Source organism: Phyllosticta citribraziliensis (genome assembly GCF_038025025.1).
Source record: "Phyllosticta citribraziliensis strain CPC 17464 chromosome Unknown J3D65scaffold_6, whole genome shotgun sequence".
Classification (NCBI taxonomy): Eukaryota; Fungi; Ascomycota; class Dothideomycetes; order Botryosphaeriales; family Phyllostictaceae; genus Phyllosticta; species Phyllosticta citribraziliensis.
The window spans coordinates 2298020-2320669 of record NW_027117343.1 but is presented as its reverse complement, the minus strand read 5'-3'; the positions used below and the strand labels follow the sequence as shown (position 1 = coordinate 2320669).

General features: G+C 56.1%; 10 protein-coding genes across 10 annotated transcripts; 8 read left to right on the top strand and 2 right to left on the bottom strand.

The window, feature by feature from the left end:
- Positions 1-1360: 1360 nt before the first annotated feature.
- On the top strand, positions 1361-3036 carry J3D65DRAFT_646117 (S-adenosyl-L-methionine-dependent methyltransferase; the record flags this gene model as incomplete). The annotated part of the gene is made up of 6 exons (XM_066802258.1): positions 1361-1383; positions 1468-1535; positions 1781-1838; positions 2123-2242; positions 2319-2859; positions 2938-3036. The coding sequence occupies 6 exons, from the start codon at positions 1361-1363 to the stop codon at positions 3034-3036; spliced, it is 909 nt and encodes a 302-aa protein (XP_066655681.1).
- Positions 3037-4290: 1254 nt separating this feature from the next.
- J3D65DRAFT_668173 (uncharacterized protein) lies at positions 4291-6000 on the top strand (the record flags this gene model as incomplete). The annotated part of the gene is made up of 1 exon (XM_066803090.1): positions 4291-6000. The coding sequence occupies one exon, from the start codon at positions 4291-4293 to the stop codon at positions 5998-6000; it is 1710 nt and encodes a 569-aa protein (XP_066655680.1).
- Positions 6001-7698: 1698 nt separating this feature from the next.
- On the bottom strand, positions 7699-9242 carry J3D65DRAFT_385950 (translation factor pelota). The gene has a single exon (XM_066795809.1). The coding sequence runs from the start codon at positions 9159-9161 to the stop codon at positions 7947-7949; it is 1215 nt and encodes a 404-aa protein (XP_066655679.1). The 5' UTR covers positions 9162-9242; the 3' UTR covers positions 7699-7946.
- Positions 9243-9357: 115 nt separating this feature from the next.
- On the top strand, positions 9358-11233 carry J3D65DRAFT_625904 (aspartic peptidase domain-containing protein). The gene is made up of 2 exons (XM_066800381.1): positions 9358-10894; positions 10941-11233. Exons 1-2 carry the CDS (start codon positions 9721-9723, stop codon positions 10961-10963), a joined length of 1197 nt encoding a protein of 398 aa, XP_066655678.1. The 5' UTR covers positions 9358-9720; the 3' UTR covers positions 10964-11233.
- J3D65DRAFT_625902 (permease for cytosine/purines, uracil, thiamine, allantoin-domain-containing protein) lies at positions 11234-13470 on the top strand. The gene is made up of 2 exons (XM_066800380.1): positions 11234-12112; positions 12162-13470. Exons 1-2 carry the CDS (start codon positions 11672-11674, stop codon positions 13284-13286), a joined length of 1566 nt encoding a protein of 521 aa, XP_066655677.1. The 5' UTR covers positions 11234-11671; the 3' UTR covers positions 13287-13470.
- A 780-nt stretch (positions 13471-14250) lies between these two features.
- On the bottom strand, positions 14251-15572 carry J3D65DRAFT_697236 (concanavalin A-like lectin/glucanase domain-containing protein; the record flags this gene model as incomplete). The annotated part of the gene is made up of 2 exons (XM_066804041.1): positions 14759-15572; positions 14251-14694 (listed from the first exon to the last, which is right to left on the bottom strand). The coding sequence occupies exons 1-2, from the start codon at positions 15221-15223 to the stop codon at positions 14251-14253; spliced, it is 909 nt and encodes a 302-aa protein (XP_066655676.1). The 5' UTR covers positions 15224-15572.
- A 321-nt stretch (positions 15573-15893) lies between these two features.
- On the top strand, positions 15894-17468 carry J3D65DRAFT_625897 (ER lumen protein retaining receptor-domain-containing protein). Its single transcript, XM_066800379.1, has 3 exons — positions 15894-16095; positions 16161-16453; positions 16505-17468. The coding sequence occupies exons 1-3, from the start codon at positions 15993-15995 to the stop codon at positions 17156-17158; spliced, it is 1050 nt and encodes a 349-aa protein (XP_066655675.1). The 5' UTR covers positions 15894-15992; the 3' UTR covers positions 17159-17468.
- On the top strand, positions 17194-18261 carry J3D65DRAFT_385831 (uncharacterized protein). The gene has a single exon (XM_066795808.1). It carries the CDS (start codon positions 17327-17329, stop codon positions 18062-18064), a length of 738 nt encoding a protein of 245 aa, XP_066655674.1. The 5' UTR covers positions 17194-17326; the 3' UTR covers positions 18065-18261.
- Positions 18114-19276, top strand: J3D65DRAFT_552787 (NADP-dependent oxidoreductase domain-containing protein; the record flags this gene model as incomplete). Its single annotated transcript, XM_066797095.1, has 5 exons — positions 18114-18211; positions 18278-18734; positions 18795-18866; positions 18931-19044; positions 19124-19276. 5 exons carry the CDS (start codon positions 18114-18116, stop codon positions 19274-19276), a joined length of 894 nt encoding a protein of 297 aa, XP_066655673.1.
- Positions 19277-20626: 1350 nt separating this feature from the next.
- On the top strand, positions 20627-21524 carry J3D65DRAFT_552884 (LicD family-domain-containing protein; the record flags this gene model as incomplete). The annotated part of the gene is made up of 2 exons (XM_066797101.1): positions 20627-20815; positions 20871-21524. The coding sequence occupies 2 exons, from the start codon at positions 20627-20629 to the stop codon at positions 21522-21524; spliced, it is 843 nt and encodes a 280-aa protein (XP_066655672.1).
- Positions 21525-22650: the final 1126 nt, after the last annotated feature.

Sequence of the window (22650 nt, the reverse complement as noted above, 5' to 3'; positions counted from 1 at the left end):
TCACGAAGAGAGGCACCTCCGCCATTTTGATTCCTCACAACGAACGCTCCCACACCTCCGCAATACTTTCCGTCGGAGCACTTCTACAACATGGACCATGCCGGCGACGAGATGGTGAGGCCCCGTCTCGTTTTTGCCCTGTTTTTCTTTCTGTCATATGGAGCGAAGAAAATTTGTGAGCCCTTTCTTGGACCTTCCCTGTTTGCTGCACTTCACCACAACCAATGCTCGGTTGCGTCGGCCTCTCTATCCTTCTGCGCCGCACCCACGTCTCCATCCACACATTTACCTCCATTTCCACTTCTGCCATGCTTGAGCGAGCTTGATGAGGGCCGAAGCTGTGCCATTCTGCCGCAAGCTGGTTGTCGCTTGTGGGGTGGAGGGTGATGGAGCATCCCCGCAGCTGTCCTCCACTCTGCCATTGATTCCCTGCACAAAACGAAAGAAATAAGACCTTTTGGCAGTACGAGTGCACTTCGGGAGCATTCATTCGCTACCACAGTCACGCTTAGGGAGCAGTCGTTCACTGCTGCAGCCAGACTCAGGAAGTCTCATTTCTTTCGACACCTACTGTACATGTGCGAGTCAAGCAGCGCCAGTCCTTTCCATCGATCACATCGTCAGCCTCTTCCTCACATACCACAACCACCAACCCCACGTTACCTCATCCCACACCACCATACACCATTTTTTGCGGCAAGCTGCCTGCCTGAAACCACCCACCACGCAGCAACCGTCAATGATAAAACAAACCTCCTCCTCAAACAGGTTGCCGACAATCACCACCGCCATGATCATGAGGACAACCGGACACTTACCTCGTGAGCACATTCCGTATTCTGTCGTCTTCCTGGCCTGAGGTCGGGCACACGCGACAGCGGTCTTCTTCCCCTTGCCTTTCCTTGCTCCCTCCCTCCCTGCTTTTCTTGTTTCTCCACACTGCTACCCTGTTCCCCGCTTCCCCGCCGCTAGCCTGGTCCCCGTTTGCACGTCACGCTGCACACCCTCGAAGTTGGGCGTCTCGTATAGTTCTGGTTTTCAAGTCCCTGACTGTCTTTTCCCTCTCCTTTTTTTTCCCCCCCCTCCTTTCTTGCTTGCTGTTCACATCTCGTTTGTCTGCATAAAATTCCTGCATGGTAGTTTGAGAAATTCTTCACTGGGCATGGCGCTGGGCAGCCACCACAACTGCACTGTCCAGATGACGCGCATTATGGCGCAGCCGTTGCAGCAGAGCCGCCTTGGCCGAGCTAAGACTAACCGTCTTCCTTTCCTTCCTTTAATGATTTTTTCTTTTTCTTTACCCGCCAAAAGGAAAGAAGAGAAAAGAAACAAGCACGAGGACGACGCTATTTACTTCTCCATGGTGAATCTCGCTGCCCTGAGGTAGGGTTCGATAGGACCGAATGCGAGGGCAGAAAAAAGAAAAAAGCAAAACCAAGACGACGGGAACAACTAACGCCGCCAGAGGGTCCGCACCATAGCTTCGAGCATTTCGACGTATCGCTACGAGAACGGACGACGCTACCACGCGTACCGTGAGTTATTTTCCGTGTTGTCCATCGCCGGCGTGGCCGTTCCGTCGACCTCCACGACTATTGAATTCGGCCCCACTGCTCGGCACCAGAGTGGCGGACTCCCGCCCATGCCTCTTTACGACCATACATACGTTTTGCGTTCGTGGCGACCCGAATGATCGCCTGTCTGGCCCAACGCGGTATGTGCGCGTGTGACGGACGATGAGCTGACGAGCGGGCGGCGTCGGCGCCCCGTGGCGAGCTAGGAGACGGAGCACACTACCAGCCCAACGACGAGCGGCAGGCAGAGGCCGGCAACATCGAGCGCGTCTTCCTTTTTCCTTGTTCCCTGTCCCTGGTCGACTGTCAGACGCGTCGCCGCTGTGGGGCCTCGGACTCTCCGGCGTAGGCGTCAACGATACTGCGTCGTCGTCGTCGTCGTCGTCGTCGTCGTCGTCGTCGTTGTGGTCTTGGGCCATGTAGCTATATTCGGACCGCCCGCCGGCTTCCGCTGCTGTGGCTGTGCACATTGGCCGGTGGCGGTGGTGGGGATGGATGCTCGATATGGATGCAATGTGGACTCTCTTGCTCATCACCCAGCTCAACAGAAATCACCTGTGGCTGCTGACGCTCAACGATGCCTTATTCCTGGCGCCGCTGGCCGACGCTCAGGGCGTGCTCGACGTAGGCACAGGCACTGGCCCGTGGGCCATTGACATGGCGGATTGGTACCCAGCATGCGAAGTAATCGGAAAACAACATGACCTACTCTCCCCCATACTCCAATTACACTCATTCCGCCAGTCAATGCTTACAAAGCTATCCTTTACCAGACACTTATCTCTCGCCAACACAAGTGCTCTTCGCGCCGCCCAACGTGCGCTTCGAAATCGACGACTGCAATGCTGAGTGGACACACCCGGAAGCCAGCTTCGACCTAATCCACGTGCGGGGGTTGCTGGGCAGCGTGGCCGACTGGCCGCACTTCTACCGCGAGCGCCGGCGGCACCCGCATGCGGGCGGCGGCTTCGTCGAGCAGCTCGAATTCGGCGTGCACATTTTCTCGCCGTCGGACGATCCAGAGGTGCAGGAGTTGCTGGGCCTGTTTCGCCAATGCCTCGCCGAGGGTGGAGACCGCATGGGCAAGACGATGCAGATTGGGGAGACCATGGTGGATTTGGTTGGAGAGGCTGGATTCGTCGATCTTGTTGAGCGTCGGTTTCGGTGGCCCAATGGCGCGTGGGATGAGGGCGAGCACGCAAAGGAGATTGGGCGCTGGAATCTGCGCAATTGGGAGGCCGGTATAGAAGGGTGGGTCATGGCGTTGTTGACGAGGAACCTGGGGGTGAGTTCTTTGGATTGTCGTGACCTGTCAGAGAGAGGGTCCCAGTCGTGTGTGCTAACTAGCTGTTGCTGTGATCAGTGGTCCTATCAGGAGGTCCAGGAATTCAAGGCCAAGCTGCTGCATGCGCTCAGGCATAAAGGCATCAGGGCATATCATCATGTGCAAGTATTGGACTAGCTTGTTTGAGGGAACTGTGCTCTGACGCAGTATTCAGACATGTTGTATATGGCCGCAGGCCTGAGTAGTTGGGGGAAATTGGTCTGACGACGGGCGTTGGCGACCACAGATCGCAACACCATCGATCTTGATCTCTAAATCATGGGTCTCTTTGCAGAGTGTTGCTGTCGTGTCCTTGTGAGGTAGTATGAATCCGCTTGGCTTCGTAGTGAGTGTTGTTAGAAATGGGACCCGTGGCAATGCGAGTGCGCCTAGGGAGCGTTCGTTAGCTGCTACAGTTGCGCTTATGGAGCATTCATTCGCTGCTTAGTTGAGCTTAAGGAGCGGTCGATCACTGCGGTAGCCGGACCCACTGTAGGGAGTCTTGTTTCTTTCGACAACCACTGCGGCTTTGCAAATCTCCAAGTCTTTAGACGGGAGATTAACAAGTCGTCAAAGTCTCATCACGGCTATTGTCAAGCTCAATCCACAAAAGTGACGCGTGAAGCATGTACCTGAAGCCACAACTTTCTCCGTTTGATAGTCAGCGTTCAGTGTTCGCCCAAACTTCCACATTCAGCTCTCCCGAAGAGCCTCAGAATCAATAAAGCTTCCAAGCTTCCGTCTGACTCGGTGGACCCCAAAGAGGCACTCCCGTGCCGCCAGATCGATTCATGCCTGCGCCCCGAGTCAAGCCAATTGCACATGATGCTTGCGATGGGTGGTACTTCTTCGCACTGCTGACAGAGTCTTCCCGGTTTGCTTCGTGACGGATGACTTTGGTGGCTTTTAGTGGCAGTCGAGGCTTGTGCGGTCTGTCGTCTGCACGGCTATGCGCATGACGGAGCAGAGAGATCGAGATTATGCCGCATGTTCTGGGCACGCGGGATGGGAGTGGGAGGTAGTCGTAAAGGTGAGAAAATGGTGGTGGGATGGAGTGATAGCGGGAGGGAGCGATGGAGGGAGCGAGCTGGTGTTCTCCGCATTGCAGGGTGCTACCAGGCAGCGTCGCGGGCGAATTTCCGTCGGGGATCCTCCCAGGCACGTGTCGACGCGACTGTTTGGCGACCTGATCTGAGCCGTTGGTTACCACGCCACCGGGACGCTGCACCTCAAACACGACCGTCGCGTTCCTAAACCAAACACTCTGTTCGACGTCGCCCATCGAAGATACGGATCGGGCTGCCATGGCCATCGCGCCAGGATGAAAGACACTGACTCCGGACCGCCTCACCCTCGCTCACTTCATACGCCACCAGCGCGACACCCACCGTCATGCCACCTACCATCAAACAGACCCTGAAGCAGGCCAAAGCCGATTACAAGAAGTACGGACCACGCGTGTCGGAAAAGGATAAGCGTCAGCTAGAGCGCGGCATTGAGCTCGACCGGCGCGCAGAGGGGATCAAGGAGCGCGAGCGGCGACGTAAAGATGCGGAAAAGAAGCGGCGAGAGAAGGAGGCGCGTGAGAAGGAGACTCGCAGGAGCATGGGCGTTGGACGCGCGACTCAGCTCGCGGGGTTCAATCACACTCAGAAGCAGCTCAAGGGCGCTATGGAGAGTTTCCTTGGGCTGGGCAAAAAGCAACAACAACCTGAACGCGACAACGACATTGTGGATGCACCGGCCGAAGATTTGCTGCAGGACGATGGCTTGCTCGATAGCGACGAATACTACTGGAATTCAAGTCCTTTGGATGCCTCGGTTCACAGTCAGGATGCTGGTGGTAGAGGAGAGGGTTGTGCTGGTCCGGCGCCGCACACTCCTGAAAAGCGCCCGGGAAACCTTGCTATTCCCATCCCACAAACACGGGCCGGAGAAGCCTCAACGACCATGCAGAGCGTCGCAAACCCAATGCACCCGCGGGGCGAGACCCCTTCCAATACACCTTGCGGGCAACAAGATGCTATTCAACAAAACGCTCCCGGCGCGAAAAGCAGCCAATCAGACATGTGGGATGACACGCTTGATGATGCGACCATCTTGAGTGCGCTGAAAGGCAAAACACCAACTTCTCAAGCAGCTCGGCAATGCTCCCAAGTGCCGATGCCAATGCTCCACGAGCCGGCTAGCCCATGTGAACGGGTGCGATCGGAGTCGGAGCCAGCCCATTTGAGCTTCGAAAGGACGGAGCACTGCAATGAAAAAGTCCACAGCTTGACCCAGGTCGACGACGATCCATTGGCTGCCATTGACATTGACTGTTTGGATGATCTGTTTCCTAGCAACAGTCAGATTCAGCGCGAACTCACACCTCCCAGACCGCCCCAATCTGAAAAGTCAGTTGGCAACTTTATTAAAGATGACCTTGAGGCGGAGGAGCGGCGCGAGATTGAGTTAAGCTCACGAGCTGCCCAGCCAGCCCTGGTTCCCGCGAGCCGCTCTCGTCCGCAACAACAGCCTCGACGTCCGCATGGCGCCCCTCCTTTCCATGTGAAATCGACGTCGGACCCTCGGAGTTTTGACGCCGTCAAGCAATCACGTCTCAGCGGTTCAATTGAATCCTCCAAACCAGCTCCACACCCAAGCACGCATACGAAGATGACTCGGAGTCGGCCGTCGCCATTGGCAACGTCCAAGAGCGCCGCGAATATCGACAAGAGCTCTAGCTTCTATGATGACGCAATCACCCCTTGTCCTCGAAGGGAACCAAATATATCAGCCACCTTTCCCAAAATGTACGAAAGTCCGGGATTCAAGAAGCCTTCGCCCGCGCTCCCTTGCTCGAAGCGGAAAATCCATGACGAGAGAACCTCGTCGCCTCTTCCACCGGTCAAGAAGCTCTCGGCGCGCCTAGGCGAATCACGGCCGTCGCCCAGCGTCTCGCCGTCTGCATCTGCGGCTGCGAACAAGCCGTGGACGCGGCCAGACCTGAGGTCGACGACCACAACGACGTCGACGACTCCGTCGCGGTTCAGGGATTTCGGCCTCTCGACTCAGATCATTAGTGATGCCATCGACGACGATGTGGGCCTGTCCCCTTGACCTCAACGAACCGTTGCTCGCATGCTTCGCGTATTACCGTAGCTTGCGAAAGCGGCCCAGTTGGAAGAAATACAGATTGGATACATATCTTATGTTATACAACGCATAGCGTATCCGCCATCCCTGCTCCCTCCACCACTCTTGATCGCGGCCACAGCGACCATCCGCGGCCAGTCGCTGTCTGTCTACTCCGGCTCCTCCGGTGCTGCTCAAACACGACATGATTATAAAAATATCGTCATCCATGCTTTCCCTAGCGCTGCCTTCCTGGCGGCAACGATGGTGATGGTGGGGGAGGTGTCAGATACTGACCTACCTCTAGAGCAGCTTTATCCCATGAACACTTCGCACCACGACATGGAGCCTCCCAAACATCTGTCTTCCAGTCCGTTTAGCCGCCCGGCACATGCCGCCGCGACCTCCCTACCTCTTCCCTCAGAACGGACAAGTGGTTGCGTTGCGTAAGAATTGCGCGTGCTTGGTCATCCCGCGTCGTGTTATATCGCGTCCTGTCCTGGTTGCGTCAATCGCGCCATGAATAGACGCGCCATGGCATGAGCTACCTGCGATCGGCATCGGGGCATTCTCGCGGAGGGGAAATTGAGCCCTGTCAGTAGTGGTGATGGTGGCGTTTTGGCACGTTGAGATGGAATGGTGATCGCAGGCGGGAAAGCGAGTGGCGCTGAATTGGATGAGGGGCTTCATTCCTTGGTTATGGGTTGCTGTGCTTTTTGTGGTCATGTTTGCTGGCTTTGGCTTGGGCGTTGCGTTTGGCGTGACGTGCGTAGCTTTCCATCGGTAGCAGGAATCAGAGCACGTCACTTTTCCTCGTTTGGGGTTGTTTTTGTCGGGATGAAGTTCATGGATCTTTAATCGGTGATGACCGTAGCTTTCTCCGTTCCCCGGCTCTGCTCTCTGTCGGGAGATGAAAGTGTTGGTGTTCGTGATGAATATGGGTGTGGTAGACCCGTCGCTGGCAGCATAATCATTGTGGAAAGAAATTGTGTCTCCCGACAAAGCTGCTGCACATAAGAAGCATTCATTCACAGCTACAAACGTGGATAGGGAGCTGTCATACGCTGCCACATGTGCATCTAGGGAGCATTCATCCGCTACTACTACGGACGAAGTCACACGGCCGTCTTTTGTTACCACTCCCAACCGCGCCTGTGGAGCTGTCGTCCTTCACCGCAGATTGACCCAGGAAGTGCGGTGGGTGTCTCTATGATGCAGAGAACAAAAGATAGGCCCCGCTCTTGCCACTGTAGTCTAACATTTAGCATCTCCCGTCGCCAGCGAAGACGAGGAATACCACAGACCCATCATCTTCATCTACACAAGGCGTGACATTCACTGCGGCCTTGAGCCCCAGGCACTCACGCGTTCATCCGTCTTGGAGGCGGTCAGGCGTTTAGCGGTCAAGCCCCAACAGCTCAATTAGGTGCACAGCTCAATCCTCACGTACTGACGTTTGGCGACTGGTTGTTTTCTCATCCGAGTCTTTGGAACCAGAACTTTGGTCGGGCTTGGCGGTGCATTGCTCCTCCGCAGTCGCATGTTGCGTGCATGGCTTTTAAGTGAGCTGGTCTGTCGTGGTTCGGTCCAGTCAGGGTGCTTTGTGTCGTTGGTACTTGTGGCTTGAGGATTGGGAAACAGGAGGCTGTGGACGGAACGATGATGCTTGAGACAGGTGTGGTTGCGAAGCTGGCTCGGAGAGCTGACAAGGGGAATCAGGGTCAGGAATGGGGTGCAAGAGTCGTTGCGCACGCGAGTGGTGAGTGGAAACAGAAAGCTATCTCCTTGAGTGTTTGAGGATTGTCAAAACAGAAAAGTTACGTTTGGCGTAGATTTGATCTGATCCTGGACAGCAGCTCGATTCGAGATTCTTGTGCACGGATGGGGAGGGAGGACTGCGATAAATGCCTTGGGTATATGTCTTACATCTTTCATAATGGCTGCTGGCCGTCAGCCTCTGCACTCTCCTTGTCAACTTCTTCGTCCAAATCCTCGAGGGGATAGGTCAGGATGGCGGCAATGTTGCCCAGACCTTCCAACCTCTTGCCGCTCTCATGTGCTGAGCTCAATACCCTGACTTCGCCGCCCTCTTGTTCTCTGACCTTGTCCACCAGAGAGACCCACCTCCTTCTCGTCGCAATGTCTTCACTTCGGAAAAGTGCGTTGGAGATGAGTAGCACGCCCCCACCACGACCGACAGCGCCCTTTTCCACGGCCTTCTCCACCTCCCTCGGTCCATACCACGCTCTTCCGTCATCCTTGCGCATCAGATCGAAAAACTTGTCCATGAGCGCCGTCTCCCGCGCGTATTTTGTATTGCTGAGCTTTTCTTGAATGACCTTGCTCTTCAAAACCTCGTTCAGGGAGTGAACCTGGCCGCTGGAGCTATGTGTGACAATGATGCTCGGCAGCCAGGCTCTTAGTGCCTTGTCCCCCGTCGTCACCGCGTGCTGCTTGATGTACTGTTGGAAGCTCTGCGCAGTGAAGCCGGGCGAAGCCAGCAGCAGAGGCCGCGGGTTGTTCAATTCCACTTGTCGCAGCAGCGTCGATAGCACGAGCCCGTAAAACTTGTCCATGCCCTTGTCGTGGGCGCCGGCGCCGCTCTTGCCCTTGGTCGGTATGGGCGTCTGGACGCGCTGCCGTAGAATTGTCTGGTGTTCGGTGATGAGGCAAATATTGGCGAGCCCCTCTTGCATGACGACTGCCCAAATTTCAGCGCGTTGGCGCGGGTCCGTGGCCTCCTGCAGCGCCGCGATCGCAATGCTATCCCACCCATCCGCCTTTTCGAGCTTGAATTGCCGGTGGAGTTCGAGGTCGATAGTGTGGCTTTGACCCAGTCCGACGTATTCGTTTTCCTCTGCCACGACGCCAGCGACGTGAAGCTGCGATGCGCCGGGGTCGAAGTCGGTCTTGGTGACTTGGACCATCAGCCGCATGTGGACGCGCTTGGTCGTTGTCGCTCCTTTGCCCTTCACACTGTCGACGCCTCCAGTTGTTTTTGTCACTTTGCGCACCGCTTCTGCGTAGAGCTTGTCGCCAGGCCGGATCAGATTGAAGCAGTGCCACATGTCTTCAGGCTCCTCTGGAAGGAGAGTGGCAGAGCCGGCGCCAGTTCGGCGGTCAATGTGGTTCTTGAGGAGACGCATGGCGAGGACTGTGGATCGTGAGAGGCGGGAGCTTGAAAGACGTGCCGGTGGATGCGCAGGCGAAAGTGCAGCGTGTGAGTCGGCGGACAAGACAAGGAAATATACACGAGTGACGTTGTTGTGCTGCTTATCGATAGCTTAGCGCCCACCTTAGCGTGCTTAGCTCAGTTTTGGCTCCCCAACAGCGTCGCCATTTCAACAAACAACACCCCATTTCAGTGCTGACCGGAGTAGAGCTTGGAGCCAATCCTCCCCAATCAACACGCCTTTCAACATTCGCATTTTGTCCCTGTTCCCAGGCCCTGTGTCTGCAGCTATTTGACAGTGACCCAGACGCAAGACCCCTATTCCAAAGCAGGAGCAATAGTCGGTGCACAGGTCGTTATCCGTATTCCGGAGGATTGCAAAAGATGACCCGTGAGCATAGTCCACAGACACGGTAGCGGCTCTTGGCCTCAAACGGTTCGTCGCTTCTTGTTACGTGCTCAAAAACAATAAGATCTCACCACGGCCCTCATGTCTTCCCTGCTCTTGTCACATCCTCTTCGTCCCGAACGCCATGCTCAAATTCTTCCACCTTTCTCTGTTGCTCTCAGGAGCTGCCCACGCCGCCATTTTGAGAATACCGATTGAATGGCTTCATGATTCAGCATCTTTAGAAAATCCTAAACAAGACCAGTCATTGCTTCAACATCCACTCGGTGCTGGACAGGGGAAGAGGGAAAGAGCGCATCCTCGGGACTCATTGCTAACGCTCGAGCTCGGCATTGGCACCCCTGCGCAAAAAGTTCGCATGGTACCTGATTTGACCTCTAACATTTTCATCGTTCCAACGGCCTCATGTCGTGCGAAAGCTCGATCGAGGAATCGGGGGCGTGAAGACTCGAACGTTTTCAAGAGCAACCAATCCTCGACCTACCTGAGAGGACCTACCATTCCGGAGATATCATGGGGAGAGACACTGTACCGAGGACACCTTGCTCGGGATGTCATTAATTTTGGACAAAATGGCACTTGGAACAAGACCTTCACTGAAGCTACCTGGGTGCATTCAAGAACCCACTCACGCTCTGCCGGCCCTCATGGTGTATTTGGTTTGAAATTTGGTCGCTCATTCGCGGATTCGTCATCCCTCTTCACAGGCATGGTGGACGCGGGTCACCTCGACAAAAATATCTTCGGCGTCGAATTGCCGCAAGGTCACAAGTCCGGACAGCTGACACTCGGTGGATTGGACCATGGGCTGAGATTGGAAGACGTCGATATGATGCCTACGATTCCATCGGAAACCCTCGGCTGGGCAGTCGAGGCCAAATATCTCGGGCACATTGACTCCGGATTCTCCTTGGTCGTGCAGCTTGAGAACTGCACTGCCGAACTCGACTTCAACTTCCCGGGCTTTGCTTTCCCTCGACCATTTCTACAGAATATACTCAACGCACTTGACTCGCCTCCGGAATCTGGATTTACAGCCGACACGATTACTTTTCCCTGCAACCACCGGCAACAATTGCCCATTATTACCATCGGGCTGGCTCAGAATGAATACAAGCTGACCGCATTCGACTATGCTTACGCGATCGAAGATGAAGAGAATGGACAAACAATGTGCGCAGTGAGAGTCCACTCAGGATCCGTCCTATCAGCCCAAAGAGGAAGCTGCATGGTGCTGGGGCGAGAATTCTTTTCAGCATTCTACAGTGTTTTCGACGTGGAGAACATGAAGGTTGGCTGTAGGTATGGCTCTCCCGTGTTCAGAAACATGCTTACGGCTGGTAGTCATCAAACAAAGCGATTTTTGAGTGTATCGGGCGTTTCAAGAAGCTTGGCTGACCACCGGCCGACGGCGGCCTGAGTTGGGCGCATGGAAACGGCGTTTAGTGGATTTATAGCCCAACAGTGGACTACAACAAACCCCATGTCAGCATCCAGTGCACACTGGGTACGTACCTGTATGTTGTGTTATATTGGTTGGAGAGCATCTCGGAGATCGCTTGATCGACGGAGATCTCATGCACAGATAGTTTAATGCCTGCCGGGCCGGTACCGGAGAATTTCTTGTACCATTTCCCATGACAAGACCTTCTGATTCATGTCACTGCAAGCCGCACAGCTGTCAGCCGACGAAAAAGCTTGTGGCCCTTTACATCGCCTGCGGCGCATTCTTCCAGAAATTCTCTCTGCATTTTGCCGACGGAATTGCTCCTCTCGATTTGACTTAAACCCAAAGTACGACCTGGAAGGCAGAATGCAGACCAATCGCCCTATGAAGCTTTCGGATCAAGGTATCTAAAGGTAGCATCAGCATGAGACCGGTGTTCGATGGCTCTGCCGCGCGTTACACTCTTTCCAGCACTCTCTCTGCTGTAGGAGTCGTGGCTCGGGTACGGAACCGTCGTTCTGAGAGATACGGTTGAACTTGATCTAGACAATTCTAGCGAAAGGACGCATGCTGCGCGCTTCCCCTCTGTCCTGTCTGAGTCCCACGTGCTGACTGTTTCCAGGGTGCAATGAGCAGCCTTCGCGTACCCGGGGCGCCGGATCCTGAGAGAGGCATCTTGCCTTGTCTGCCTTTGCCGGACGAGACAGCCTCAGCGGTCGACTACAAAGATGTTTCGCCCCCGGCTACCACGGAGAAGGGCAAGAGCTGGATCACAACCGTCGAGGCCACTCTAACGGAATACAATTTCGAAACTCGCGGAATCCAGCGCGTCGAGGAGCACGAACGACATGACTTGCGAAATCTGGGATACTCGCAGGTCGCGATTCTGTGGTTCGCAATCAACCTCGCAGCGAATAACATAACACTCGGGATGCTCGGTCCTTCGGTATACTCTCTCGGCTTCAAGGACAGCTGCCTCTGTGCGGTTTTTGGTATGATGGTCGGCTGCTTGGCCACTTCCTACACCGCCACCTTTGGTCCACGTTCCGGCAACAGGACCATGATATTTGTGAGTGCCCAAACCCCTCACTATTTGCGCAATTAACTCACATGCACAGTCGCGCTATACCATGGGACACTACCCGGCCAAGGTTGTCGTTTCGCTCAATATAATCGTATTGCTCGGTTACTCTCTCATCGACTGCGTGGTCGCAGGCCAGGTCCTCTCCCACGTTTCGTCGTCGAACCTCTCCATCGTCGTCGGCATCGTAATAGTGGCTATCGTAACTTGGTTCGTCACGACGTTTGGCTATTCCGTCTTCCACATGTACGAGAAATACGCTTGGTTCCCGCAACTCGTAGTTCTCAGCATTCTGGCGGGTGTCGCGGGCCCCAAGTTCGACACCTCCACACCGTCTTCGGCCCCCGACACTCGCACTCTTATCGGCAACCGCATCTCGTTTTTCTCGCTCTGCCTCTCCGCGGCAGTGACCTACTCGGGCGAAGCGGGCGATTACCTCGTCTACTATCCCTCAAACACACCGGGCTGGAAAGTCTTTGCTGTGACTTACGGGGGTCTCACATCCAGCTTCACCATGGTCTACATTCTCGGCATTGGTCTCGCGAGCGGTATGGCCAGCAATCCGGACTGGGCTGAAGCCTACGAGACGTCGCAAGGTGCTCTGATCGTCGAAGCCTTCGCGCCGCTCGGGATTTTTGGCAAATTCTGCGGCGTCGTCATCGCGCTCGGTCTCATTTCCAACCTCATTCCACCAACGTACAGCGCCGGCGTGGACGTACAAATCCTGGGATCGTGGGCCGAGCGCGTGCCTCGGGCACTGTGGAACACGGCCGGCGTCATCGTGTACACCATCTGCGCAGCTGTCGGCCGCGCTCACCTTTCTTCAATTTTTACGAATTTCCTTGCCCTCATGGGCTACTGGGTCTGCATCTGGATCGCTCTGACTTTGGAAGAGCACGTGCTATTTCGTTGGAAGACGGGCTATGACTGGACTGCGTGGAACAAGAAGGACAAGCTGCCCGTGGGATACGCCGCATTCACGGCTTTTGTCGTAGGTTGGGTCGGCGCAATCATGTGCATGGCCCAGGTGTGGTACATTGGGCCCATAGCGAAGCAGATAGGGCAGGACGGCGGAGACTTGGGCAACTACGTCGGCTTTGCCTTTGCTGCCGTGGTGTATCCGCCGCTGAGATGGTTGGAGCTGAAGAGGTTTGGCAGGTGATGGAAACAAAGTTGGATCTGAATACGGGAAATTAGCCATCGCAAACTGCCAATTCAGGAAACAGTCTGAATACAAGGTTGTCACAAGCCTTAGCGGGCAATGTTTCCCGACAAACTCACGAATATGCTTATTTATCAACGATGGAAAATGAATCGTGGGTGAAAGAAAGGCGAATGTAATTCTGACCCACCATGTTGAGATCTTGAACCCTCCTGTCTGATTCTGCCTGGTCGCACTGGCGGACGCTCGCGCGCGCTACCGGATTGTGATTCCCTGAAGTGATTGTTCCAGGCATCTGATTGGTCCGCTGGCAATCACCACCGCCACCCATGGTGTTGACTTTCCGTGGTATTGACGACCACCGCACCTTTTCCTCTTCATCACTACTCGACATCGCCATCGCTGCCACCGTCGCCGCCATGTCACTGCCAACTGACGACAATCTGAACCCTGAGCCTACCCTTAATCTATCGCCGCAGCCGCTGCCGCCCAGCCATTTTCATCCAAGTGATGTCATTCGCGATATGTCGATCACTGTTGCAGACAAGAACAACATCAAGGGCAAGGACATGGGCAAGGGCAAGGATAAAGTCAGGGGCAGGGAATAGTAGGAGTGGATAAAACACCATCGGGTTCGCACGCACACTGCCTAATTCAGTAGCTTCAGTAGCTTCAAAAATTCAGGAGAGTTGGTTGCGGCGAAATTTGGCGAACCAGACGCGAAGGCTCCAGCTACGAACGTCGCAAGTTGGCGTCGTCGCAGCGGAGGCAATATTGACGCAACGAGGTGCGCGAGCAGGCCGATTGAGGCAGGGGGGCCAGGATACCAATGGTAGTCAAGATTTCAAAATGGTGGGTCGAAAATACAGCAGCCGAAAGAAAAAACTCAGCGCCCTGCGCATGCCGTGATGTACATAACGGCCCGATCGAAGGATATAGACACAAGGCAGACGGCGCGACTGCTCTACGGGCCTCCATGACCCCTCATCCCCCCTTGACCACCGTGACTCCCGCCTACACTCTTCCTCTTATTCTTTGGAGGGCCTGAGACAATCTTCATATCGATCTGTGCATCGATTGTGACGACGCCCCAGAAAGGCTCGACACCGCCGTTGACGACGTTCAACCAGGTAGTGTCCGGAGGGAAGAGTTGAGCCTGGTTGGCCAAAGCCAGAAGCCAGTCCTTGGTGTTTCCCGAAAAGCTTCCACTGTACTGTCGAACGGCCAGCAGACTGGTGACGACAATTCCTGTGTCCCTGTTCAATCCTTGATACATGTCCCAACTGTTATCGAGGAAGGTGAGGGTTTTCTTCTTGCCCTTGCCAAAGCCGATCGGGACCTGGCCGTTCTTCCAAGTAAACCAAAGCATGAGTTCTTGCGCTTCGCCTTTGGTCTTCGAGTCGCCTTTCTTTGGCCCGATCATGTAGTCCAAGACGACGTTGCCTGAAGGGTGTTAGTGCAGCTCTTCCAACTGTGGTGGCGAAGTGCTTGCCTTTGAAGTTCTCATTGGTGAAGCTCCATGAGTACGAGACAGGAATGTCGGAGATGTCGCGCAGCTGGCGCTCGCCGCCTCCTTCAATCGTGAGGCCGATGAAAGAATATCCCTTTACGGTGTCTGGGTTTTGTGGTGGCGGAGGAAGATTCCACTCGCTGGCCCACTTGATGGCACTGCCCGCCAGGCCCTTGAACACTGTACAGACACTTCCAACTTTGATGTCTTGCTTGTTGTACATCATGTTGAACACAATGTACTGTGTGTTAGGAATGACTTCAAAGTCATTTTTTTCCTTGTCGCTGCAGTGCCGTCCTTTGCCGGGGCTGTTCTGGCGACGCTCGAGGGATCGTTCGTTCGATCTTGGCGCTAGAGCAAACGGAGAAGCCGCGGAAGATGATACAAAGAGCAGCAAATGAATGACGAGAATTGTGAATGAATGCATGATGGACAAAAGAGTGTACAATTTTACGACTTACTCTAGGGGGCTCGCTGAGGAGGGCCGCTTATAACAGCTGAGCACCAAGATATTCTGGTACCACCGCTTGAATCATCCTAATCAGGCGTACGGCCTCATATCCTGAAGGACCTAAATGAGGCACCTGGGGTCGCGCGACCCTACTGGTCGAACTCGCTCCAACATTCGACTCTAATTGGCAGCCTGAGCAGTGAAACCGAAGTGGCGCTCACTCTCGGCTCTTATAATTCGTCCATTTGAAAGCATCCAACGACGCGGCACCAAAGTTTGTCGATTGACAGCAAGTAGATCCGGACATATGCGGCAAAAGGTCTTGCCTAGCGGAGTGAAGAAACCGAGGCCCGCAGAATTTGAACTGTAGCTTGATCTTCGTCGTTTCACAGCAGTCGGGCGATCTGGCTGAATGAGTCGCAAGTTGATGAAGCTTTGTAGCAGAAGCTTGACCTTAGACGACGTCGGACGGCACACACCTAGTGGAGCGGGGACAGTTGCCCGTCTAGGTACGTACAATCGGCTGCCCTGCGGTAGGGCATCAGGTCCTGGCTTGGCGTTTGTGCTGACTAACAGAGAGCGCACGCACCGGGCTTCGCTAGCTGCCGTTCCGTTCGACGTGGAACCAAGCTGCATGACCTCAGAGTCAGCCAAACAACACCACCACTGGCACCTCGCAAGGGAGCTCCCGTGCTGTTGAGCTCTGCGCTAGCTCCCCGCTGCACCCCACGCCTCGGCCATCGCCATGACGTTCAATTTCAACATCTTTCGCATTCTGGGCGATCTGTCCCACGCCATCTCGCACATGATACTCATCGCCGTGATACACTCCAACAAAAGCGCAGAGGGTACGTCCATGTTTCGCGTCGAGCGCATGTCGGATGCTGTAGCTAACGCGCTTCTTTGCCCGCAGGCGTCTCTCTACTTACGCAGATACTCTACGTCGTCGTCTTCTGCACCCGCTATGTCGACCTCCTCTACACCCCCATCTTCAACGACTGGCACCGCTGGTGGAACTTTGTTCTCAAGATATACTTCATTGTAACCTCGTCCTACACCGTCTTCGTCATGATGCGGATATTCGCCAGAACGCGCGAAAGGGAAAAGGCCGTGAAGCTGGGCATGTACGCGCTTGGCGGGAGCCTTGTTCTGACGCCCCTCACAACCCTGGTCTTTCGCAAGTGGCATCCGTTCACTTTTGCGGAGGTGGGTAATCATACCGGATATCGCCGCATGGGTCTAACTTTTCCTTTTCAGAATCTCTGGGTATTCTCAATCATCCTCGAATCCGTCTGCGTTCTGCCGCAACTCATGCTGCTCCGCCAAACCACTGTGCCAACCGTCATTGACTCGTTCTATCTTGTCACGTTGGGATCATATCGCGGGTTCTACATACTCAATTGGCTGGTCCGAGGCTTCGGGCCGGAGCACAATTTCGATCCTGTGCGAACAATCTACGGCATCGTACAGACGGCGCTCTACATTGACTTTGCGTGGGTGTATTGGACAAGGCAGCGGGTAAAGCTTCGGGGGGGTGGAGTCGTCGACAGTGACGACCTGTCGCGTGGTTGGCTGGTAGGACGCTTTTTGGGACGCAAGAGTACTGACGCCGACCGCAACGATGACTACGAGTACGACGCGGAGGCTGGTGACGGTGAGAATGCCCCTGCGCGGACGCGCAACTCTAAGTGGGGAGCAAGGGGCATTTCAGTATCGGCCGATGACACCCTGGACCCCACTGGCGAGGCTTCGCAGCCGCTGGCAGACCCGGCGGCATTCGAAGACGAAGACAGTGAAGACGAGGGCGACGTGACGAACAAGAAGAACCAACCACGAGCTTCAGGGGAGCGCGACCATGACCACGACAGCGGAGTCAGCAATGGTGTGGAATGGAGAGAAGACCGCGACTAAGTTGGGTTTGCTCCGCGGTGGTGTTTTGATTATGAGATTTGGACTGGAGTTTGGATGGGGACTTTGGGTCTTCCTCACGGCTGGGCGATGTACGAGCTGGAGTTGATGAAATAGGATAGATAGATTACAACACGATGACTGTTCGGTTGTCTTGGTGCATTCTCGATCATGACCAACGAAGGACTGGCAACCTGCAGTGGTAAACCGAAGCATGTTTGGTTGCAGGCGCCGGCTGGGTGGATCTATACGACTATACGAAATGCGATGATCCCTAAATCTAACGAACCATTGTCTGATTACTCGACAACCACTACAGTAGCATGCAAACATGTAAATAGGAACCGTGCGGTTTCCTGGTGGATGGAGCTTTGGCCAGTTGGTGGAGTCAACCTCAGGTCCTCCAGTCGGAACCCCGGATGCCGTCCCGCTCCGCCGTGCATCCTCGCCCCTATACGTCATCGATACCACTTTCGACACGGCGGGCGGGCGCCGTTGCTCGTGCCGCTCGCTACGTTCAATGTTGAGTTGAACAACACCCAAGCTCCCACTTTTGCCAAAACACACGGCGCCGTTACTTTCAATACGAGCAGCTCATCTGGATTTCGATCGCAATTACACCGCGCCGACTGGCCGACTGCAGCGCGACGCACCTCAGCTGGTGACACGAAGCTTTCCCCCCCCGCCGTCTGCTTCTTGCTGGTCCTTCCTACACGCCTGCACGCCTGCACGCCTGCCCGCCTGCCCGCCTGCCCGCTGCATGTGCAGTACCGCCACCACCACCAAAGCGCGCTGCTGGCTGTCGACCTCCCAGTCGATTGGCAGACTAGCTTCACTTCGACCGCGCCCCGCAGCCGTAGCAGCGACTCTGGCCACCTGGCCGAATACCGCAACGGCGGCGTCGATTAGGGGCGGGGCTACCAGTAGAAGAAGCAGCACGGTCTCTGGGACCGCGGCCATGGCCGAGAAGAACGGTGCGCCGTTGGACATCGGGTCGACGTACCGGTTGCAGTCTGGCCATGACATTCCCGTCATGGGATTCGGAGTGTATCAGACGTAAGAAAGGACTTCAATCTCGACTGTGCGGTCACGAAACGCTCACTTTCTACCTGGCTTCCGCAGGCCCGCCGCCGACTGCGAAGACCTCGTCCACCACGCCATCAGCGTCGGGTATCGACACGTCGACAGCGCGCGCGCCTACCGCAACGAGGCGGGCTGCGCGCGCGGCATCGCCCCCGGCTCTCCAGCCAAACGCGTGCCGCGATCTGCGCTCTTCTTCACGACAAAGGTGCACCCGCGCGCCATGTCGTATGCGTCGGCGCGGGCCGACGTCGAGGCGACGCTGGCGGGGTGTCCGGAGCTCGAGGGATACGTCGACTTGTATCTGCTGCATGCGCCGTATGGCGGGATGCAAGCGCGGCTAGGCGCGTGGCAGGCGCTGGTCGAGGCAGTAGGGGAGGGCAAGGTCAGAAGCATTGGGGTGAGCAACTATGGGGTGCACCATTTAGAGGAGCTGGAGGCGTACATGGAGGGGAGGAAGCAGAGGGGAGAAGAGGGCGGGATGCTGAGCGTCAATCAGGTGCGTGCTGCGTCCGGGGAAGACGTGGGGAAGATGGAGCCGACGGCTGATCAGGGGTAGGTCGAGCTGCACCCGTGGCTCGCGCGCGACGACGTTGTGCGGTGGTGTCGGGATAGGGGGGTTGTCCTCGAGGTGAGTTGGCTTTTGAAGCTGCGTGATTGGCTCGGTCGTTGCTTATGCGCGATGCTGCGGATAGGCCTATTCGCCGCTGGTCAGGGCAACCAGGAACGACGACCCGCTTCTGGTCCCACTCTCCAAGAAGCATAATAAGACGACGGCGCAGATCTTGCTGCGGTGGAGCTTGCAAAAGGTGCGTGTGGTGGTCCTCTCCTCTGCTCCTGCTGGTCTGCACTGCTACTGAAGAAGACGTTGAACCAAAATAACAACAGGGATTCGTGCCGTTGCCGAAAACGGTCAGCAAGGCGCGCATCGAGGAAAACGCCAACGTGTTTGATTTCGAGCTCGACGCAGACGACATGGCGAAGCTGGATACGGGGTCGTACGAGCCGTGTACGTGGGACCCGACGGTCAGTAGGGACTAATGAGGGAAAGGGGAGAGGCGTTGCAGGCTGAAGCTTGAGTGTGCGCCACGGGTGTGTCTAAAGGTGCGGGCCGAGAGGCTGTGCTGCGCCTGGGGTGGTGTTTGTGGTTGTCTTGACGGATGTTCGGCATGCTAGCGCCAGGGTGCAGAGCGGTGGGTACTGTAGTAGCAGAGGGTTGAGTGACAGGAATGGTAGGTCTTGTGGTGGTCGACGAGGGATGGAACCGAGACATGGTGTCAGTCGCGGCAAGGACAGCGGGTGGTAATCTAGTCGGACGAGGTGACATGGGAAGATGGAATTGACGTCTCTCGATTCGGAGGGTAGGTGGGCGGAAAGTCCCAGGGTCTAGCTGCAAAGGGCTTCGGCGGTGCCGCGTCAGCGATGACAGCCGGGCTGGTGGGCGAGACGCCGGAAGGGATGACGAGGGATTGGATGACAGGCACCGCACCTAGGCGGAGCGAGGGATGTCGGTAGACTGAGACATGTTGGAGGAGAGCGTCCTGCGACGCGACGTTTGGTTTGCGTCGTCGACGTTGACGGGAACGAACAAACAGTTTCGTCCTGTCGGTGGCCGTCGCCGTCGCCGTCGGTATCCTCGTGGCGCGTCGCCCCAAAAGCTTGGTAAAAGCTTGGCCTGGAGCCGCGCGGCCACGAAAAACCACGCCTTGGCCAGCGCCGCGCCCGCCCAGACTGAGGTGCCCAGCTGTTGTTCCCTGCCGACAAGACGTCGCCGAGCGACAACGCAACCCAAGATAACAAATTCTATTTCAGTCGGCTTGTTTGCATTGCGCGCCTGACGACGGTGAGAACATCAGTGCAATGCTGGTGCATCCCCCAGCTTTGATGTGGGTACGTCTTCGTATGACAGCGCCTGTGCGCCGCCCATTACGACGCCCGCCTGCTTGCACCACGACCAGAGGCGCTGATGCCATAGGTAGCGTAGCGTAGAGGCCTCGCTCTCGGGCATCCATGGTGCCGCTCGCGCAAGCTTTTTACCGCGAGAAGGAGTCGGCTTGGATGATACATGCAGACATAATCGGTGCTAGCAGTAATTTGCGTTGGATTGCAGCTTGCGGTGGCTGCAAAATGCGCCGAGCGGACGGTCCCCTGTGACGACGGGGACTGGACGCGCACAGAAGCCACTACGGCTACCACACGGCCCACGCACGCTCCGCATTGCCAACTTAAGACTGCACCTGCAGCCTCGTCTTGCTCCGGCAACCTCTCACGCGACCGACACCTCTTCTCTCTCTCGTCTCTCGCTCCCTCTCCCACTCCTCTTTCCCCGTACCATGCTGTTTGCCCGATAGCCGCTACTCCATCATCGCCATACCACCGCCATCTCCAGCCATGTTTACCCGCCTCTCGCTATTGCTTGCGCTGCTCGCCGCCTGCCTCGCCCTCGTCCACGCCGCCCCCGCGACTATCCCTAGGCTCCAGAAGCGCGATGCCGACTTTCTCAGCGTCAAGACCAAGAATCGCAAGGACCACTCGGGCAAAAAGGGCGATCCCGTCGAAAAGTACTTTCACGAGTCAACTGTACGTTTCCCATGCCCTCTCCGCCCCGACAGACCCTGACCGCGCCGTGCCACAGTTCCACCCGCATTACGACGGCCGCTTTGCAGAGACGACCCTGTCTTATGACGACCGCCTCTCCAACCTGACCGCCCTCGTCCAGACCTACCTCTCGACCATGCACGACATTGGCGCCGAAACGTGGATCATGCACGGCTCTCTGCTGGGCTGGTGGTGGAATCGCAAGATCATGCCCTGGGACACGGATATCGACGTCCAGATCTCGGAGCAGAGCATGCACTATCTGGCCTCGTACTACAACATGAGCGTCCACCACTTCAACATCCCCGGCACCGACAGGAGCCGCGACTACATGATTGAGGTCAACCCCCACTACACAAACGGCTCGACCAAGGACTGGCTCAACGTCATTGACGCCCGCTGGATCGACACCGACACGGGTCTCTTCATCGACATTACCACCGTCCGCCACGACAAGGAGCGTGAAGAAAACGGCCAGGAAGGCTGGATGTACTGCAAGGACAAGCATCACTTCCGCTTCGACGACATTTTCCCTCTGCGCGACAGCACGTTTGAAAACATGCCCGTCAAGATTCCGTTTGCGTACCAAGCGCTGCTGCAGGAGGAGTACGGTTCCAGGAGCTTGACCAACACACGGTACGAGGGACACCGCTTCGACCAAACCGAGATGAAGTGGATACCTCTCAAGTAAGCTCCAGCCCCCGATCCGGCGCAAACTTGCCGCTAATGTTCCACAGTTCTTACTGCTCCACCCACAAGAATGAGTGTCGTTCCGGAACCCACCAAGGCGGCGGCGACTGAACACGCGGCCCTTCATTCCACTATAAATCCTCGATTTGTGGACCCTCCTGCCCCGTCATTCCAACGGCCAGGATTCCGCCACGAACGACACGTCCGGCACACTCGCCGTTCCCATCCTCGGACTTGGATGCGGACCCGAGCTTGTTGACAGTCGGCCTTACGACCCACTACTCACTGCCCTGGGCGTACAATTACCGCCTCGAGCATTCCCGAGTCTTGTAAATACCACCACCACGTTTTTCGACACGACTTCTTTTCCGGCGTTTACAGCAGCAGCAGCAGCAGCATCATCATCAGTCTAGACAGACGGCATTACACGGAGTTTCCTTTGCGGCGTTTGTCATTGGATCTCGACGAAGTACAAACGAGCGCAGCATTTCTGCTTTTGGCATGGCGAATTTCTCCGCCTCGGATGAGGCGTCGAGCAAGCAGGCGGACAACACGAAAAGATAGAAAAAGCGCAACGACTTGGACCGCGCGAACGAAGGTCTGCATGCATGCTGCATGCATGCATGCATGCGTGAGGGCACGTCTTGTTTTGGCACGCGACCTGGGGGATATCTTTTGCTTCCGTCGCTCCTCCGCCCTGCGCTCTTCCAACCAACCACCCTAGATACGTTTAGCAGCGCGCGTACAAAAGCGAGATAGATACCCCGCCTCCCCGTCCCGCCACCTTCTTCAGCAGGTGGTGTGGCCGTAAAATATGAATGTAAAATACATATGCATCTAGTAAACCAACGCTTCCGCACATGGAGATCGAGTTGACTGTCGAGACGTGACGTTGGCCATCATGCGCAGCGCGTGAGCATGAAGCCGTTTTCTTCCCGCCCGTCTCCCGCCCGTCGTCGTCGACGACTCGTTTGGCGGGCCGGCCGTTGGGTCTTCTGTTTCGCCTAGCCAAACCAAACGCCCGTTGAGCAAGTTCATGGGAAACGCATACGCATGATGGCGCGCGCGGTTGTACGTGTTTCGGAAAACCGTTGGAGCCGCCGGCCGGCCGCGGCGGTGGCACATGT